The following is a 19,523-nucleotide window of genomic DNA, read 5'->3' as shown; positions in this document are numbered from 1 at the left end:
TACATAACAGTATTTCAATTCTATTTAACTGCCTTCTGCCCACACTCATCTACCTTCTACCTCCAGCTAGTTTCTTTCCTTTTCTCTAATAACCTCCTTCTATTTAATGTCTTTTTAAAAGATTCCATATGTGATTATATATATATATATATATATATATATATATGTATACATATATATATATATATATATATATATATTTCACTTTCTCACTTAAGCATTGTATCCTCTCCAGTTCCAGTCCTTTCTTGAAAGCAACAACTCGGGCTAGAGAGATGGCTCAGTGGTTAAGAGCACTAGCTGCTCTCCCAGAGGTCCTAAGTTCAATTCCCAGCAACCACATGGAGGCTCACAACCATCTATAGTGAGATCTGATGCCCTCTTCTGGTATGTAGGAAGACATCGACAGTGTACTCATATATATATATATATATATATATATATATATATATATATATAATAAATCTTAAAAAAAAGAAAGCAACAACACTTTATTCTTTATGACTGAATAATATTCCACTGTGTGTATGTATATCACATGTTATCCATCCATCCATTGCTGAGAGCCTAGGCTAACTCCAGGACATGCCTATGGTGAACAGAGCCGTGTACATAAGTGTAAAGGTTTCACTGAGCTATGCTCAAACTCTTTGGGCATGAATCCAAGAGTGTGATAGCTGGGTCATATGGCAGTCCTATTTTTAATTAAAACAACAACTGCAACAACAGGGATTGCTTCCATAAAGGCTGGAGATTAATTTCCATTTCTCTGTGTCATCACCAGCATTGGCTGTTTTGCTGACATTAGTCATTCTGGCTTCCATTCTTGTTTTCCTTTGTATTTTCCTGATGATGAAAGATGTTACCCATCTGGATCTGAAAGGCAGCTATTTGGGCTCCTTCACTTGTCGGCTGGACTGTTTGTTCTTTTGCTTTGTTTTGCTGTTGTTTAAATGTCACGTGTCCAGGTGCTTTGTGTCTGTGTCTGCCTGTTTACCACGTGTAAAACCTCCTGTGGAGGCCAGGGGAGGGTGTTGGGTCCCCTGGAACTGGACTGCCAGTGGTGAGCTGCCATGTGAGCGCAGAACTCAAACCTGGGTCCTCTGGAAAGTAGCCTTTGTTCCTAACTTCTAAGCTATCTCTCTAGCTCCTATTTATGGTTTTGTTATTTTTGTGTGTGTGTGTTTTGTTTTGTTTTGAGACTAGGTCTAATCAGATAGCCCTGGCTGGCCTGGAAGACCAGGCTGGCTTCAACCGTATAGTAATCCTCCAGCCTCTTCGTGCTAGAATTATAAGTGGGTGTCAGTGCACTCCAGTTGGGATTTAATTTTTTGAGTTTTTTAAATTCTAGATGTTAATCCTCTGTTGGATGAATATCTGGCAGGCGTTTTCTCCTGCTCTGTAGGCTATGCTCTGCTACGCAGAAACTAAAACGTTTCTGCAATCACAACGCAGAGTCTCATTCTAATTTCCTGAGCTATTGGAATGCTACTCTGAAAGCCATTTTCTTACGCCCATGCTGAAATAGGATCATCTTCCTATCATTTGTTACAAAGTGTTTATTATTGACAGATACATTATCAAATACGTGATTTCTAATTGTCTGCTCCATGCAGGTGCCTCCTTTTCTCAATTTGTTTGGTTTACCTTTAAGATCTTTGAGTGGGGAAGACAAGACAGAGCGGTGCTTCAGAACGACAAAGGGGGAATGGGGCTAATGGGGGCAGGACAGATCCTTTTGTAAGTTGTAACAAGCACATGCCAAGTCTCTTAAAAGCCCCCGGGAATCAAAGGGTTAGAAGCAGCTGTTTACAGTCCAGTTAATCAGTAAGCCAGAATCAGAGAGCCTCCCAAAGTGGGGATGCGCAGGGCCCTTCCAAAAGGTTTTCCAGGTTTAGGAAGGGGGAAGAGAAATGAGCCGGAAGGCCATCGTGGCTGTCCTGGGACCACAGAAATAATTCCCAGCGTAGCAGAGGCCTGTCCCCAGCCTCCTGCAGGTGCAGCGGGTAGGGTGCAAGGTTGGTTACTCTGTGCTCTGGATCTCGACCGGCAAAGGATTGCTTAGAGAGCGAGCGGGAGGGCACATTTCAGAGCCGCTTAGAAGCTCCTCGAGATGCCAGACCTGCCCTCAGCCTTCCTGCCCCTCCTCCTCCTCTCCAAGTTTGTTACCCCGGTGACCTTCCGTCACCACCGCTACGACGACCTCGTGCGGACGCTGTACAAGGTGCACAACCAATGCCCGGACATCACGCGGCTCTACAACATCGGGCGTAGCGTGAAGGGGAGGTACCTCTACGTGCTGGAGTTTAGCGACTACCCTGGGATCCATGAACCCTGTAAGTCTTGAGAGGTTCTGGGGTGTGTTGGGCAAAGAACTCCCTTTCTCTACAAATCCAGAGAGAGTGGTCGGGGACCAGTGGAGACTCCATATACAAAGTAGTACCTCTTCCTCCGCCCGAGAAGGCAGGTGGCCCCACTTGGTTCTCAAGGCCCTGGGGAGCGGCGACCCCAGTTCAGCCTCCAGCACATTCCTCTTTTCTGAGTTCTGTTTGCTCAGAACTCCTGTTCCCTCCACCCTCCCCTCCTTTCCCTCACACCCGCATCTTTTTCTCTCACTCCCTCTACCAAGATCCAATGACTTGGGAGCAGAGCAGAAATGGTTGGCCTCCTGGTTCTCCTGAGGGATCAGGTGGGACCCTTCCAGGAACAGCAACATGGTGTCCTAACGAGAGTTTGGGTGTTGGGATATGAGCTGGCTGTTTTGATAGTTTGCTTCTGTTATCAAAGCAATCTGTGTTCACTTCAAAAATTAGTTCTTGACCAGCTTGGAAGCATTTAAAAAAGACAACAAAAGGAACCAAAACAACCAACCAGCTGAAAAAACTAGACATCAGAAGAGGCAAAACCAAGAAACCGGAAGAGCGATCCCAGCACCCAGATACCTAGTATTTACATAGACTGACGTCTCTCCTTTCAGACTCCTTATGCAATCCTGCATCTCAAATGCAAAATGGGAAAATACTGTCACTGTTTTTCTCAGTTCTTCATCTGTGTCTTCAACACAGCTTGAAGGCATCCCTCTTGGTTGTGTAGTGTGGTATTCCCTTGTTTCATTAGCTGTTCACGCATCAGTGAACACTGACACTCTTGTTGCTTTGTTTACAACAACAGTGACATCTGAGTTAAGTCACACGACTTATTTTATTTCCTCCCTCAGAGGGTCAATGGCAAATCTCTTGCCCTCCCATTTCCCAACTCTTCTCCATTTCCCATTATACTCTGCCTTAAATCATTTCACGGAGTTCCCAATGGGTTGCCACTGTTTAAACCCACCTACTCCCAACTTGCCCAGGAGAGGCCAGAATCATTTCTCTCAATACTAATATAGTCTTCTCACTCTCTTGCTTTAATGATCCAATGGGTTTTGACCATGAGAACTTCCACATTTTATAGAGAAGGCTCAAGAAGAGCCCTATAGTTTCCCTTGGGGTTAGAGCCATGCATCGCAAATACCTGCTTTTACTCAGCTCACATACCCTCTGTGGAAGCTTACTGCTATTGATGGACTTTGTGAGCTTAGACTTTTTAGTTCAGGCCTCTTTTTGGTGCCCCTGTATTTCCAGCACTCAGGGTCTTCCTTGAGGCTGTGACAGACAGGGCAGCCTCTCACGGATCCCTCTTTTCCCCTGAGTGAGCAGCTCTTCCATTTGCTCCTTACATTCCTTCATTCTACAAATATTTACCTATGGCCGACTAGAACTTTTGATGGAGCTGTGGAGATGGCTCAGCAGTTAAGAGAGCACTTGCTGTTCTTACAGAGGCCCCAAGTTTAGTTCCAAGCACCTGGCAGCTCACAAACATCTGAAACTCCAGTTCAAGTGGATCTGCTACCCTCTTCAGGGCTCTATGGACTGCACAGACACACGATGTGCCTATAATTAAATAATAAACCTGAAGGGGAGAAAGAGAGAAAAAGATCCTTATAAAGAAAGAACTTTCAGGCAAGGCATGCAGACACTCAACAGGTTTCGGAAGGACAACAAAGAATAATACAGACTTTGCCCTAATAGGGCTGAATTATAGCAGACTAAGGCCAGCAATACATGGGGCAGTAGGTCAGATGGAGCAAGTGCTCTAGCAAGAGCTTAAACTGCAAAGAGAGATGGGCATCCTGTGCGACAATCCAGAGGGAAGCAGAGGAGGTCACTCACATCCCAAAGCTCCTCTGCCTGAGGAGGTGTTGAACAGAGATCTGAAGGGTCTCCGCGGGGGTTGGGGGGGAGGAGAATGACAAGCTAAGGAAAAAGGGAATGCAGTTTCCCAGGAGGCAGGGGCAGTTGGCATACATAGTCCCAGCAGAGGCCTGAGATCAGAGCCACCTGGTTGAGAGCACTGGGCACCGGGGAGCTCTTTGGGGAGTTACAAGCAGGCCTTTACTTTGAGACTCTTGGCTGCTGGAGAGTTTTAAAGATGCTTGGGATGGAGGCCAACAAAGGAGCTCCAGCCACCTGCTCCTGTGAATGGAGTTTTATGGAACCGCCATCACACTCCTTGAATTATCTGTGCTGGCTTCTACTGAAAGAGCTGAAGAGCTGGAACAGAGACAACACTGTCCACAAAGCCTAAAGATTCCATGCTGGGCCCTTCCTTGCCCTTTACAGAAAAGTTTTATCAGCTCCCTACTGGGGCGCATGGATGCTCATGATCCACTCAGATGCAGGGAGACTGCATGGGAGATGTGTTATAGAGATGTAGGTGTGAGGGTGTAGGAGCTCCAGCCAAAGGAACCTCGGGCAATGCATATTACAAGACAGCTGTATGTCTTCTGCCTCTATAGAAGAAGAGAGTTTGCTAGTGAACACTCATTGAACACAAAGCACAAGGCTTGTGAAATAGACCAGAGACACCTACACCCGAGTCTCACAGCATCACCATTGCATTGGACAGCCAGGAGAATAGCGGGGAGTAAAAGAGATTTTCCAAATTTTATTTTACCGAAGACAAATGCCTACTTAACTATATCACTAACATGTCCTTAAAAAGAAAGCTGAGAAATAGTCTGGGAGTGCCTTTATTCTCAGCGCTCAGCAAGCAGAAGCAGAAGGATCTCTGTGAGGCCACCCTGGTCTGTACGACAAATTCTGGAACAGTCTGGGGCTACTTAGAGAGACCCTATGGCAAACAAAACAAAGCGAAACAAAAGAATAAAGAAATAGAATATCTATTAAACGATACTTGTTTTTTTTTTGTTTTTGTTTTTGTTTTTGTTTTTGAGACAGGTCTCTCTATGTAGCCCTGGTTGGCCCAGAACTTGCTATGTAGCTATGTAGAACTGGCTGGCCTCAAACTCCCAGGGATCTGCCTATCTGACACTCAAGTGTTGAGATTAAAGGCAAGTGCACTGCACCAGGCCTGCATGATATTTTCTAAAACAAGATCCTCGTGGGCTGAAAGCATTCATTAGAGAGGTTGTTATGGGAATACTAAGATAAATAATGATGAGTTCTTGTTCTAAAGGTATGTTAGGATCATCTTCTCAGCTAGTGCTAGGTCCTATAGAGGAAGTGAGCCGTGAGCATACATAGGTAGATCCCAGAACAGAAAGCACCATAAAGGGAAAGCCACACAGGACTCACTTCTAACAAGAAGAGCTCAAGGTGGTGACAGGGACTTACCAGTGTTTGAACTGGACCTGTGAGGACAGCAAGGAAACAGGAGATGACGAGGAAGAGAATCGAGAACCAGAGAAGTAGACTTAGGTTGTGCAGGAAAGAGGGCAGCACTGGAAGAGCTTCAGTTTAAAAGGGAACACAGCTATTTCACACTTAGTCACCCTCGAGCAGCCATTCTTAAGCCGTGAGCCGAGACCCCTTTGGGGTCACATATCAGACATCCTGCATATCAGATATTTGGATTACAATTAAGAGCAGCAGTAGAGTTACAGCTGGGAGGGAGCAATGAAATAATTTTATAGTTGTGGGTCATGAGGAACTGTATGAAAGGGTCAAGGCATTTGGAAGGTTGAGAACCACTGAGCTAGAGGCTTGTACAGAACCCTATTCTGACTTCCGTTAACACTTAGTGTGGCCAAAGGGAGAGTAAAGACCCAGGCAGAAGTAGCTTCCTCTCTTGTGCCTCAAGATATGCCTTTCAGACCACGGAGGAGAGATCCCAGAGTCCCAAATGCCAAACAACTTACGTCTCCAATGGGAAAGATTTCACCAGGACCAGGGGCACTTTGTGAGAGAGGTTTGGGGGAAAAGCTGTCGTTTAGAAAGATCGGTGTGATGGATGTGTCTTAATGCGCGTGCTCCTCCGGATACTGCTGAGCGCTCTCTGGGCTTTGATCTCTATTACAAACATTGCCAGGCAGCCATAGACAAGTTACTTGGCATCCACCCCTCACCTCTTCACTAGGAGGCTATGGGACCTGCTCCAGGTTTCTGTTAAGATTAGCAATAACGATTCTGAACAGCTAGTACACTTGGGGGTTCAATAAATGGTGGTCATTATTATTCTGGACATGGATTTATATAGATTTTTTTCCAATTACAATTGATTTTCTTTCCTTTTTGGATCAGGGATGGGACAGCTGGACACGGGGAGAGGGTTAGTATGCAGGGTGGGCGGCTGGGTGGAAGGGTAGAGTGGGGTGAGACAAGATCTTGTGAGTCCCAGGTTAGTCTGGAACTCACAAAGCTGGCCTCGAACCCATGATCCTCATGCCTGCCTCTTCAAGAGGGTTTCCATTTCTGTTTCCAGTGGAACCGGAAGTCAAGTACGTGGGGAACATGCACGGGAACGAGGTGCTGGGCCGTGAGCTGCTGCTGCAGCTGTCAGAATTCCTCTGCGAGGAGTTCCGGAACCGGAACCAGCGCATCCTGCGCCTCATCCAGGACACGCGCATTCACATCCTGCCTTCCATGAACCCTGACGGCTATGAGGTAGCTGCCGACCAGGTACGCAGTCCGAGGGAGATTTGTGAAAAAACTAAGGTCATCTTATGAAATGAGTGCCAGTAGACTGCGTGTCCTATGTTCCATTGTAAATATCAGTTTGTGGGGCGGGGGTAAAACAGCTGGCGTGCAGGAAGGGGCAGAGGCGAAGGGTTAAGACCACTTGGGAGGCAGAGACAGGCGGATTTCTGAGTTCGAGGCCAGCCTGGTCTACAGAGTGAGTTCCAGGACAGCCAGGGCTACACAGAGAAATCCTGTCTCGGAAAAAAATACCAAAAACCAACCAACCAAACAAACAAACAAAAAGACTGGAGAATGCCGAAGTGTTCTAGCTCTGCAGGCTTCGTAAGTGGGCGCTGTTTGAACCTGTAATCCCTACACCAGTCCAGCTAACCTCAAGATCATGTTATAATGAGAACAGATGTGGAAATTCCTTGGCAACACCTTGTAAATGGGAAAATATATCCACCTTCCTGTACTTGTAGCCAAAGAGCACAAACTTTCCCCAGATCTTCGTGTGGGAAATTAATTCTAGATGATCTTTTTTGTCCCATTGAGGCTTTAAACATGCTAGTCTGCACTCCACCACTGAACTGTATTCCCCCGCTTTCTTTTTATATAAATTTTTATTCTGATACAGGAGCTTGACATTTTGCCTAGGCTAGAACTCAGTAGGTCTCTAGCTTAGGGCTCTCCTGACTCTGGCTTCCAGGTGGCTGGATTTATAGCGGTGCTCCTACGCCTAGCAAGAAAGAATCATGAACCTAGGAGTGTGGATGGTGTCTAGAAGTCATGGAAGTCAAGAAAAGACTCTCTTAAGTCTTGCTGGCACCTCACTGTGACACCCATTTCAGTCCTCCGAACTCCAGATAAAAAGTTGCCATTGTTTTAAACAGGCAAATTTGTGGTAATTTGTTGCAGCAGCTGTAGGGATCTGTTACACCATTTGCTCTGTTTCTGGGAGCCTGGGAACCTCGGTTTAGGTGATGTTCCTCCTCCTCCTCCCCCCTCTTTTCCTCTCCCTCTTCCCCCTCCCTCCTCCCATCCTCTTCCTCCTCTCCTCCCTCCTCTTCATCCTCTCCCTCCTCCCTCCCTCTTCTTCTCCTCCCCTCCCTCCTGTTCATCCTCTTCCTCCTCCCCTCCCTCCTGTTCATCCTCTTCCTCCTCCCTCCTTCCTCTTCTCCTCCCCTCCCTCCTGTTCATCCTCTCCCTCCTCCCTCCCTCCTCTTCTCCTCCTCTCCCTCCTCATCCTCTTCCTCCTCCCCTCCCCCCTTCCCTCCCTCCTCTTCCTCCTCCCCTCCCTCCTCTTCATTCTCTTCCCCCTCCCCTCCTTCTTCTTCCTCCTCTCACTCTTCCTGTTCTTTCCCCACTCTGCCTTCTTTTTCTTCTCCTTCCTCTTTTTTTTGACTCTGCTGGAGACAAAGCCCAGTAGCCTCAGTCACTCTAAGCAAGCCCTCTGACAGACACCAAGCCACAGCCCCCATCCCGAGAGCCCTTCCTTAGCAGCCTAACTAATGGCCAGCTGTGTACAAAGTCAGCAGGTAAAGCCTGCCGCGAAGACTGACAGTTAAGAGCTGCACTGTGAAAAACAAGAAGCCACGAGAAAGCCCTGCCACAGAGGGGCACACCCAACTCAGAAATCGGCTAAACGCTTGCACTGGAGCAGAAATTATATAGGTAACTTAAGAACACTTTTAAAATGCCATGTTCCCAGTGCAATCTGAGAAGAACATATGAGTGGGATGCTCTGTAAAAAGGGAAACTCTGAGAATGAGAAAGATTCTTAGAGAAAATCTGATGGCAGTCCACCTCTGAGTTTCCAATAGGAAATGAGATTGATTTACATCACTTCTGGGAATAGCCGACAATTTGAGCTGCCACCCACTCAGTCCACAGGGCTGTCGTGGACTCTCATCCCCTTGTCCAGTGAAACACAAAGTACTTCTAATGACCTCCCCCCCACACATAAACATACACTCTGCTCTGAAACAGGATCTCATGTAGCTAGCCCAGGCTGGCCTTGAACTTGTTATGGGGCAAAGCATGACCTTGAACTTCTGAACCTTATGCCAGCATGCTGGTTTTCTGTGGTGCGGGGGACTAAACAGAGAGAGGGCTCTGTGTATGCTGGGCAAGTGCTTTAACAGCTGAGCTAGGCCCCAGCCCTAATGAGGATCCTCACACATCGGTGTTATACAACTTTGATTTATTCATGGATATGTCTAGCTCCCCGTGTGTACTATGAATTCCTGTGGGGCTAGACGAGTATCACACTTAGCTCTTTCCCCAGTATCTGAGGGCTTTGGGTAGACAAAGCATAAGTGAGTGGCTTTTGACTGGATGGGTGAACGAGTGGGTGGATGGATTCATGAACAAAAGGAGATAAAACCTGGACCATGAACAGAGAGATCAAGGAATCCAGGAGTTAAAGAGCCCTCAGAAGATAAGGCTCCTGGTGTTTCATAATTTGATCTTATTAGCGTGTGTTAATGATACATAAGGGTTTCTTGGTGGAGTTTTGTATGTGTATATAAAGTATTGTCCTCTCTAACTCCTGCTGGTCCTCGTCCTCCCACATCTAACCATCCTTCAACTTTCGTGCCTCTTGCTCGTGTGCATGTGACCAAGTGAATGTGACTAAGGTTGTTTACGTGAGTGTGGATGAAGGGTCAGTTTGGAGATGGACATTTTACTTGTGACTACACCACTGAAGAAAGTCCTCCCGGGCTGAGGCCTTGTAAGCCCCTTCCCCCTAGCAACTGTTACCTGCCTGTAAATCCTCCGAGAAGGGCGAGCTCTAGGGAACGTGGAGGAGCCCAGCCTTGTGCAGGTCTTACACAGATAACCGCAGCTGCTCTGAGCCCAGTCATTCAGCAGCCGTGCTGTGTCCTGGAGATAGCATACCACAACACTCCTACATTCCACCCCCACCCTTCTTCCACCATGTCCCTGGAGCTTCTAGGGGTGATGTAATTATCCTACTAAAGGCTAAGCGGTCAATAGTCAATCATTCTTAGCACTATGGAGTTATGAGCTTCTGTGGTAACTCTACCCTCGGTAAAAAGACACTTCCCGGATCAAAGCATGAATCTGAAGACAATCATAATCAAAAAACAGTATTATTGATGTCTGTATAAGAACAAAACCAGGCATAATGGCTGTGACCCCAACATTCAGGAAATGGAGGCAGGAGGATCAAATCTTTTTTGTTTTTGTTTTTTGTTTTTTTTTTTTTTGAGACAGGGTTTCTCTGTATAGCCCCGGCTGTCCTGGAACTCACTCTGTAGACCAGGCTGGCCTCAAACTCAGAAATCCACCTGCCTCTGCCTCCCAAGTGCTGGGATTAAATCTTATAGTCATCCTTAGCTATATAGCCATTTTAAGTCCAGCCTGACCTGAGACCTTATCTCATAAGGGAGGGAGAGAGGGAGGGAAGGAAGGAGGGAGGGGAGAAAGGAAGGGGGAAGGGAGGGAGAAAAGGAGAGAAGGAAGGAAGGAGGGAGGGAAGGAAGGAGGGAAGAAGGGAGGGGAGGAAAGAAGGAAGAGAGGGCAGGATGCCAGATAGATATATTAGTTGTAGTTAGTAACAACCTTTTCTGTTATTGAGACTAAACACCAAGACTAAGGCAACATATAGAAGAAAACACTCACTTGAGCCTACAGTTTCAGAGCCTTAGAGCCCACGGCGCTAGAGCAAAGGCACAGTCGCAGAAGTAGCTGAGAGCTCTCGGTCTGAGAGCAGAAGGCAGAGAGCACCCTGGGAATGCCATGGGTCTTTTGGAACCTCAGACCACACACACCCCAGTGACATACTTTCTTTATTGAGGCCACACCTCCCAAAACTCCCCAGACAGCCACCAACTAGAGACCAAGTATTCAAATACCAGAGACTTAGGGGGACTGACACAGAGAGAAGAGAGAAGAAAAGAAAAATACACAGAGATGCAGGCACATTAGAGAGGCCAGAAAAGCTGGGGTGGTGGTTTGAATAGGAATGGCCCCAGTACATTCTTGTGTTTGAATGATTGACCATAGGGAGTGGCACTGCTAGGAGGCGTGCCCTTCTTAGAGGAAGTGTGTCACTGTGGAGGCGGGGTTTTGAGGTCTTAAATGCTCACACTACACCCAATGTGAAACACATCCAGTCTCCTCCTCGCTGCCTTCCCATCAAGCTATAGAACTCTCAGCTCCTCCAGCACCATGTCTGCCTGCAGTGCCATGCTTCCCACCATGAGGATAATGGGCTGAACCTCTGAAACTGTAAGGCAACCCCAATTAAATGTTTGGTTTTATAAGAGTTGCCTTGGTCATGGTGTCTCTTTGTAGCAATGAAACCCTAAGACAGCTGGAAACAAAACTTAATGGTATGCGTTGTGCATCTGAAAGCTAGGGACAGGGCCAGCCAATTGGTTCAGCAGGTAAAACCGCTTGCTCTGAAAGAGTGGGACCTGAGTTCAAAGCTCAGAGCCAGCAGAAGGCGGGAGGTAAGAACCAACTCCACAAAGCTGTCCTCCGACCTCCATGCATGCTCTGTGCCATGCACGACCCCCACAATAATAAATAAAATGTAAAGTCAAAGATTGCCTAGGACCACCAGAAACTAAAACCCACAAAGCCTTCAGAGAGCATGAGCATGATGCCTCGGTTATAAGTTAACCCTTCAGGCCTGGGACAGAATTCATGCAACCTCTTAGCTTGTGGTGATTAGTTACAGCAGCCCTAAGAACCTGACATATACTGTCAGTGCACAGATGGATGGATGGTGACGAGTCCGTACCATGCAGAAATGCAAAGGGGAAAGTACCAGGACATGCTACATGGGTGAATCTCACATGCAGAACATATAACATATGATCCCACTTACACATAACATGTACAGAGAAGACAGAATATGGTCACAGTGCTGGGTTAAAAATAAGTGACTATGAGCCAGGCTTTAATCCCAGTACTTGGGAGGCAGAGGCAGGCAGAGTTCTGAGTTCAAGGCCAGCCTGATCTACAGAGTGAGTTCCAGGACAGCCAGGGCTATACAGAGAAACCCTGTCTCAAAAAAAAAAAAAAAAAGCAACTGTGAATGGGAATGAACTTGATTTTTAGGAGGGCAGAAATGCTCTTTAATTACAGTATTGCAATTTTAGAATAATCGTGAGGGTGATGGTGCTGGTCTCACTCTGTGGGTAAACTAAAACTCATTGAATTGTATTCTTTAAGCAAGAAATTCTGTGCAGCTCTCTTAAAAAATCTAGAGTCGCTCTGCTGGAGCTTCTCCCAGGAGCCCTGAGAACTCTGACCCCACCCACTGGGACACTGGAAACCTTAAGGTGACAATAGTGCCTCACCATTTTATAAAAAAGCTAGTGTGTTGGTTTGAATGAGAAGTCACCCCCATAGGCTTGCGTCTGTGAACACTTGGTCCCCTGTTGATGATGCTTTGGGGGGAGGGGCATATGGTTCCTTTAGGAGCTCGCTGGAGGAGGTGTATTGCTGTGGGTGTGCTTTGAGCATGTATAGCCTCATTCTATTTTCTGTTCTCTCTCACTGCTTCCTGTGTGTATTAAATAAGATCAGCTAGCCTCCTGCATCTGTTACTCCCTCCCTGCCTCTGGGTTATTATGAACTCACTCTTTCCTCCTTCCTTACATCTGTCTGTCTGTCCCACCCTCCCTTCTTCTCACTTTGGAACTGTAAGCTAAAACAAGCCATTTTTTCGTAAGTGGATTTTGGTCATGGTATTTTATCACAGAAGTAGAAAAGTGGCCCCAGTCACTGAGCCGCCGCTGAGGACTCAGCTGCCTCCCCCTCGAGCCCCCTTGATTCCCGACGCTCCGTACTCCCCCCCCCACGCCCACCTTCTCCCGCAGCCGCCTTCCGCAGGCCGTTTCCACAGAGGAAAAGGAATCGTATTGTATGTCCGCTATCCAGAACCTCCACTCTTTCGACCCCTTTGCTGATGCAAGTAAGGGTGATGACCTGCTTCCTGCTGGCACTGAGGATTATATCCATATAAGAATTCAACAGAGTAATCCCAGCACTTGGGAGGCAGAGGCAGGTGGATTTCTGAGTTCGAGGCCAGCCTGGTCTACAGAGTGAGTTCCAGGACAGCCAAGGCTACACAGAGAAACCCTGTCTCAAAAATACAAAAAAAAAAAAAAAAAATTCAACAGAGAAATGGCAGGAAGACCCTTACAACTGTCCAAGGGATCGCTGATGATTATGATAAAAAGAAACTAGTGAAATGGTACTGTAATTGAGCATCCAGAATATGGAGAAGTAATTCAGCTACAGGGTGACCAGCGCAAGAACATATGCCAGTTCCTGATAGAGATTGGACTGGCTAAGGACGACCAGCTGAAGGTTCATGGGTTTTAAGGGCTTGTGGCTCTCTGAAGCTTAAGTGAGGATTTCCTTGCAATGAGTAGAATTTCCATTCTGTCCCTTGTCACAAGTTTAAAAACCTCACAGCTTGTATAATGTAATCATTTGGGTTCCGCTTTTAACTTGGACTAGTGTAACTCCTTCATGCAATAAACTAAAAAGAGCCATGAAAAAAAAAAAAAAGAAAAGTGACTAGCGCAGCTAGTATTTTTAAAAGCTACACCACGCTCTTGAAATACAGGACTCTGTCTGAAACACTCATCTCTCCTCTCTCTGTTTCTCCTAGGGCCCAAACACGTCTGGGTATCTGGTTGGTAGGAACAATGCAAACGGGGTGGACCTGAACCGCAACTTCCCGGATCTCAACACCTATTTCTACTACAACTCGAAGTACGGTGGACCCAACCACCACCTGCCCCTCCCCGACAACTGGAAAAACCAGGTAGGAGATGAAGACAGTAACAGAAGTCAATAAATCATCAGCTGGAGTTGTTTGCAGCAAGCTAAGCATTCTTCATATCAACAGAACCATCAGGAATTAAGCATGCACCACTCCTTGTTAATTTACCTAGAGGAATAAATGGCTGCCAGGCTTCTCTGTATTCTATCTCAGCAGCACAGAGCCACCACCCCCAACTCCTGCAGCAAGTCCTCGATGACCATTAAGTTGGTAGCGATGGTGGCGAAGGAGGAAAGAGCAGATAATTGGTGATTTCACAAAGCTCTTTCCAAGCCTGTTTCTGTTGTCACTGTAGTATTGGGCTGTGAACGTGGCAAGCAACAGTAGCCAATGTTAGCCCTGTTTGACATAGGTCAAATTAAATTCACAGAACTAATATTTAAACTTAGACATTGGCTGGGAGATGGCTTACTTGGGAAAGTCTGTATTCTATAAGCACGGGGACCTGATTTTGAACCCCAGGACCAGTGCCAAAAGCTAGGTGTGTAGGGCCAGCAAGATGGCCCAGTGGGTAAAGGTGCTTGCTGCTAAACCTGAAGACCTGAGTTTGATTCCCAGAATCCACATGATGAAAGGAGAGGACTGACTCCTGCTAGTTGTCCTCTGACCTTCATAGCAGGTTGTACACACTCATCACACACACACCAGCTTGTACACACTCATGTGCATGAACACACACAGACCTTCTGACTCATATCTCAGAATTCTCTCTGCTGATACTAGATCAGTGATTCTCAACTTTCCTAATACTGAGGCCCTTTAAGATAGTTCCTCATGGTGACCCCAACCATAAAATTATTTTCATTGCTACTTCATAACTATAATTTGTGCTATTATGAATCATAAATATCTGTGTTTTCTGGTGGTCTTAGGGAGCTGTGAAGGGGTTGTTCATCCATGAAGGGATTGAGAACCACTGTGGTAGACTGTCGGCAGAAAGCTCCAGCATTTTGTAGACAGGGTTTTCCTACTTGTGATGAGCTGGATATTCAACAATATTAGCTATAGACTGAGGTTCCTGGTGTCTGATTCCTGGTTTCTCCTCTTTTCTTCCATGTGACCCTTTGCATTTTAAAGCTCACCTTGCTTGCCATGCTCTCTCAATGGGAGACAGCATTTGGGAAGCCCCGGGGGATGTGAATGGTTCCATCCTGCTGTGGACCTGCTGTGGGGAGGAAATAACTACTGCCATTTTCAGAACATCTCTGCCAGTCCTGACTTTTTTCTCGCGTGTGGGATGGTTTGAAACACTCGTGAATATCTAAGAGTAGAGGTGGGGTGAGGAATGCAAAGCAGGGGAAAGCCTTTACGTTGGACATTCCTGTATGGATAGGTTCAGTATTTTCCTCTGAAAATGACAGGGCTGGAGAGATGGCTCAGTGTTTTAGAGTGCCTACCATTCTCACAGAGACCCCGCATTGGACAGCTCACAGTTGCCAATAACTCCAGGTCCTGGAATATCTGATGCCCTGCATCCTCGTGGACACACCCCCATGCAGACACGCATACCCACACATAAGTAAAAATAAAACAAAATCTTTTTAGAAAATGATGTAAAAGTCATGTTGACAGGTTGGATGTCTGGTTACAGCTGTCCTTTGGGCTCAATTAAGTTAAGTTAAAAACAAACCAAAACTATAATCATGGGCCTGCTCAGTGTATCCAGCCAGAAGAATGTCACGAGTTATTTTGTATTTTGTGAGGCACAAGGCATCATGTAGCCTAGGCTGGCCTCAAACTTGCTGAGGGTGGCCTTGAGCTCCTACTCCAGAGTGCTGAGATTATAGCCACAAGTCGTGCTCTGAATTTTAAAAAGATATATTCTATTTGTATTTTTTTATTGGGGTGGGGCACTTAGTGTGTCTGTGTGGGGTGTGTACACATTAGCTGCAGGTGCTCTCAGAGTCCAGAAGAGGATATCGGATCCCCTGGAGCTGGAGTTGTTACAGTAGTGCTTGTGAGCCACCTGACATGGAGACTGAGAACCAAAATTGGGTCCTGTGTGTGCTCTTAACTGCTGAGCCATTTCTCCAGCCCCATGGTTTGAGTATTAAACTTGTTTCTCTATGTAAAGAAAAATAATGAGCCTCCCACTCAATCCTCTGCCTCCCGGGAAAGGAAAAATGACGATGAAAACTCACTGAGGGAAAGGGATGGCGAGAAGGTGGTCTTTCGGGATGTGGAGAGAGAAGGGCTTGCTACAGAGGGCCTGAGCTCTTGGTCCTACAGCCACATGCCATAAGATGACAATTTCTCCAACATCACACATCACGTGTGAAGCAAGCATCCCCTCCTCATGTAGCCAGCTTAGTTTGTGTAAGTTCACTCTCTGGTTCTGCACAACAGAATTGCCAGTCATTTCTCAGAACATGCCCATTCACACACGATGTGTCTGTTCTGATTGCATGAGACCCAGCTGTCTTCAGAAAGTCCCCTTTGGGATGGAAAGACAGGACCTTTAGAACTGACCCTTGGTCCAGGAAGAGCCATTAGTTCATTGACCCCACGAGAACACCAAGCAGGATCCTGTGTGAGGAGGAAAGCCCTGGAAACTGGATTATTTGTGCTCAAGCCCAGTGGGTTCAAAGTTTCCTTTGCAAAACTGCCACCCACTGGCAGGAATATTCAGTAGAAATTAGTGTTTCTAATCTATGGAATGTAGACATGAGCTACATGCCATTAAAATTGTGTAGGAGACATGTGAGGAAGAGGACGCTCACTTCCAGCAAGGGGTTCATTTTATTAGAACCCTAAGTCTGTGCAGAGCTGTCCTAGAAGCCCAGCCACACTACAATGGATAAACTGGGAAAATTGCCTGTCTGTCTGTCTGTCTGTTTTGGGGTCTGTCCATCTCCCTCCCTCTCTCCTTCCCCTATCCCTCCCCCTCTACCCTTCCCCTCCTTCTCACCAAAATTGATTAAAGAAATACAAGGAGTTTCTGCACACTTCCTGTTCCCACACAGACTCCACCTTCACTGCTGTAACCTAGAACATTACATTAAGGACAATCAATATGCCTACCTTGACCTGACCCCAAACTCTAAAGTCCACAGTTCCACTAGTGAGAGCTCTTGGCATTACAGCTTCCACGGGTGTGGGCAGTGCTGGAAGTCACTCGGATGGTGCCGTCAGCACATCTGTTCTATACTGATGTATGGTGGAGAAGTGACTCAGCGCATCTGTTCTGTATATTGTAATCCACATATTTCACTTTGGAAAGGGGTTCCATATACTTAATTTTGAAATCTTCACCACAGAGGTCATAGTTGCTCCAGGTCTCATGTCTGGGAGGCTGTTTTACTGGGACACCCTGGCCCCACAGGTCCCTTCCTGACAGCATTCTCCAAGGGGCCATGTGGTAACTCAGCCACACTTTGGCTGCCAACTTCTTGTCTCTTCACAGGTGGAACCGGAGACCCGGGCGGTGATCCAGTGGATTCGCTCCTTAAACTTCGTTCTCTCAGCCAATATGCACGGCGGGGCTGTGGTGGCCAATTACCCATATGACAAGTCACTTGAGCATAGGTTTCGAGGTCCCCATCACACCTCCAGTTCCCCCACACCTGATGACGAACTCTTCCAGACGGTAGGTAGAATGGCGCCTCCCAGTGGGGGAGTATGGCTCCGAGATGAAATTCACCTCACAGGAGCCTATAGCAAGAAGTCCACAGACAGTTACAGAAAGCAGGATCTGCTTGGGAGGGGCCGTCTAGCAAGTTACATTTTATTTCTGGTGATGAGTCATAAATCCAGAAATGATTAAATCAAACTGTTTTATAATTGCTCCAATGGCGAGAACTCTAAGGCTGGTGACAAATGAGAATAGCCCTGGGGCCTAGTCACACTGCTGAGCCAGTGCAGTGAGATGTGAATTTTGAATCTAATTTACAGTTTTATGATGACATGTCTATTTTAATGAGAAATAGACTAGGCAAATTAAGATTTAAATAATAATGCCAAACAGTGAAGCAGGGGCTGGAGAGACGGCTCAATAGCTAAGAGTTCTTGCTGCTCTTACTGAGGACCCCAGTTCTGTCCCTAGCATTCATGTTTGTCAGCTCAAAACCATCTATAATGACAGTTCCCGGGGACCTGACACTTCTGACTCCAGCGGCAGCTGCACCAAACATACCCATACAACGGAACCACAGAAACACACATATAAGTCGTATTTAAAAAGATGAATATAGAGCCAGGCAGTGGTGATGCACGCTTTTAATCTCAGCACTTGGGAAGCAGGTGGTTCTCTATGAGTTCAAGGCCAGCCTGGTCTGCAGAGTGAGTTCCAGGACAGCCAGGGCAAGATATCTCAAAAAACAAACAAACAAACAAAAAACAAAGAAAAATTTTAAAAATATTAAAAAGTAATCCAGGGGTTATAGGTATAGAGAGTCTAAGCATGTGTCTCTCTTTCCAACGCACATCTCTCGTCTGTCAGAACACACACGTTTTCGACCTTATGCAATCTTTGATTTCTTTCATTAAATTCAGCTAGAAAATGCTCCAACTGAAAAAGGCCCCCTGAGTGACAGTCTGCTGTCATTCCTCCATGACAGATTTATCCTGAGAAAGTGGAAACACCAGAATACAGGTCTCCCAGGAGCAACTTTAGCATCTGGAAAGCTGAGGCAGGAGGATTGAGTTCAAAGCTAGCCTGGACAATAGAGTGAGACCCTGTCTCGAAAGAGCCAGCAGAGAGAGGGAGGGAGGAAGGGAGGGAGGCAGAGTTCAAGAATGATCCAGAATTTCCACCTATACTCTGAATCATGCTCATTACATGGATGTGCGCTCCTGTACACACACACACACACACACACACACACACACACACACACCCCACCACCACCGTCACCGTCACTGTCACCTTCTCCTCCTCCTCCATCTCTGACACTTCCTTGCATTGAAGCATAGAATGCACTGTGTGTGTCCTCGTGGCCTCTTGGCGTACCCTGCTTGGGCACCTGAGCCACTGCTTGGGGTCAGGATTGACCTCACACATTTTCTGTTTTTCCTCTAGCTGGCCAAGGTCTACTCCTACGCGCATGGATGGATGCACCAAGGTTGGAACTGTGGGGACTACTTTCCAGACGGCATCACCAACGGGGCGTCCTGGTATTCTCTCAGCAAGGGTGAGCAGCCCTGGGCATGGCCCAGCTGAGGGGGAGACTGCTGCTTCTCAGGGATACAATGGGGAATACTCTAGAATTTTGCACTTGGGGTGGGGATTAGAGAAATAGAGAACTTCCAAGCTGTCATTTTAAATATCCTGTTCATGATCTCGAAAGACCAGGGAGGGCATAATGTGTGGCTTTATACAGCTAGTGTTTTATGCCCTAATCTACTGGAGCATAGGAGGAAAACAACGAGGCCCAGTGAAGGGTGTGGTCTCTGAGGTTAAACTGGTTTGGGATTGTCTTGCTGGTGTACCAGCTGTATGGTTTCAGGCTAATTGCATGGCCTCTCTGTGCTCTGTCTTCCCTATCTCTAACTAAGCCTGATAACACACTGGCCTCATAATTTTGATACTTTTAAGTAAAGCAGTTAGACACACCCAGCTTCTGAATGCTGTTTTCTAAAGCAGCACAGAGGGGAGCTTCAGGCAACAGCAGGGAGCAGAGGGGCAGGTCCCTGATGGCTCTGGCTCTGTACCTTGACTACCATCTTCACGCTCTCTCCCTCTCTCCCTCTCCCCCTCTCCCTTTCTCCCTCTCTCCCTCTCCCCCTCTCCCTCT

The 19,523-nt window shown here is 46.8% G+C and overlaps 1 protein-coding gene and 1 long non-coding RNA gene across 3 annotated transcripts in view; one reads left to right on the top strand and one right to left on the bottom strand.

Moving 5' to 3' along the window:
• Positions 1–17,362, bottom strand: part of LOC116103889 — a 29,472-nt gene extending 12,110 nt beyond the window's left edge. Inside the window, exon 1 of one of the 2 annotated variants that reach the window (XR_004123613.1) lies at positions 16,813–17,362. This is a non-coding gene — a long non-coding RNA (uncharacterized LOC116103889). Of the gene's footprint in view, positions 1–3,743; positions 3,845–16,812 lie in introns of those variants that run through there. The other variant, XR_004123614.1, reaches the window with a different exon arrangement.
• Cpn1 (carboxypeptidase N subunit 1) overlaps positions 1,873–19,523 on the top strand; it is a 29,869-nt gene continuing 12,218 nt past the window's right edge. Inside the window, exons 1-5 of the mRNA XM_031390411.1 lie at positions 1,873–2,336; positions 6,763–6,959; positions 13,618–13,773; positions 17,195–17,377; positions 18,809–18,920. Coding sequence (XP_031246271.1) covers positions 2,114–2,336; positions 6,763–6,959; positions 13,618–13,773; positions 17,195–17,377; positions 18,809–18,920 — 871 coding nt within the window. The 5' untranslated portion in view covers positions 1,873–2,113. The remainder of the gene's footprint in view (positions 2,337–6,762; positions 6,960–13,617; positions 13,774–17,194; positions 17,378–18,808; positions 18,921–19,523) is intronic.

The sequence above is a fragment of the Mastomys coucha genome, unplaced genomic scaffold (assembly GCF_008632895.1).
Source record: "Mastomys coucha isolate ucsf_1 unplaced genomic scaffold, UCSF_Mcou_1 pScaffold21, whole genome shotgun sequence".
Classification (NCBI taxonomy): Eukaryota; Metazoa; Chordata; class Mammalia; order Rodentia; family Muridae; genus Mastomys; species Mastomys coucha.
The sequence above is the reverse complement of the archived record's forward strand: the minus strand, read 5'-3'. Positions and strand labels throughout refer to the sequence as shown.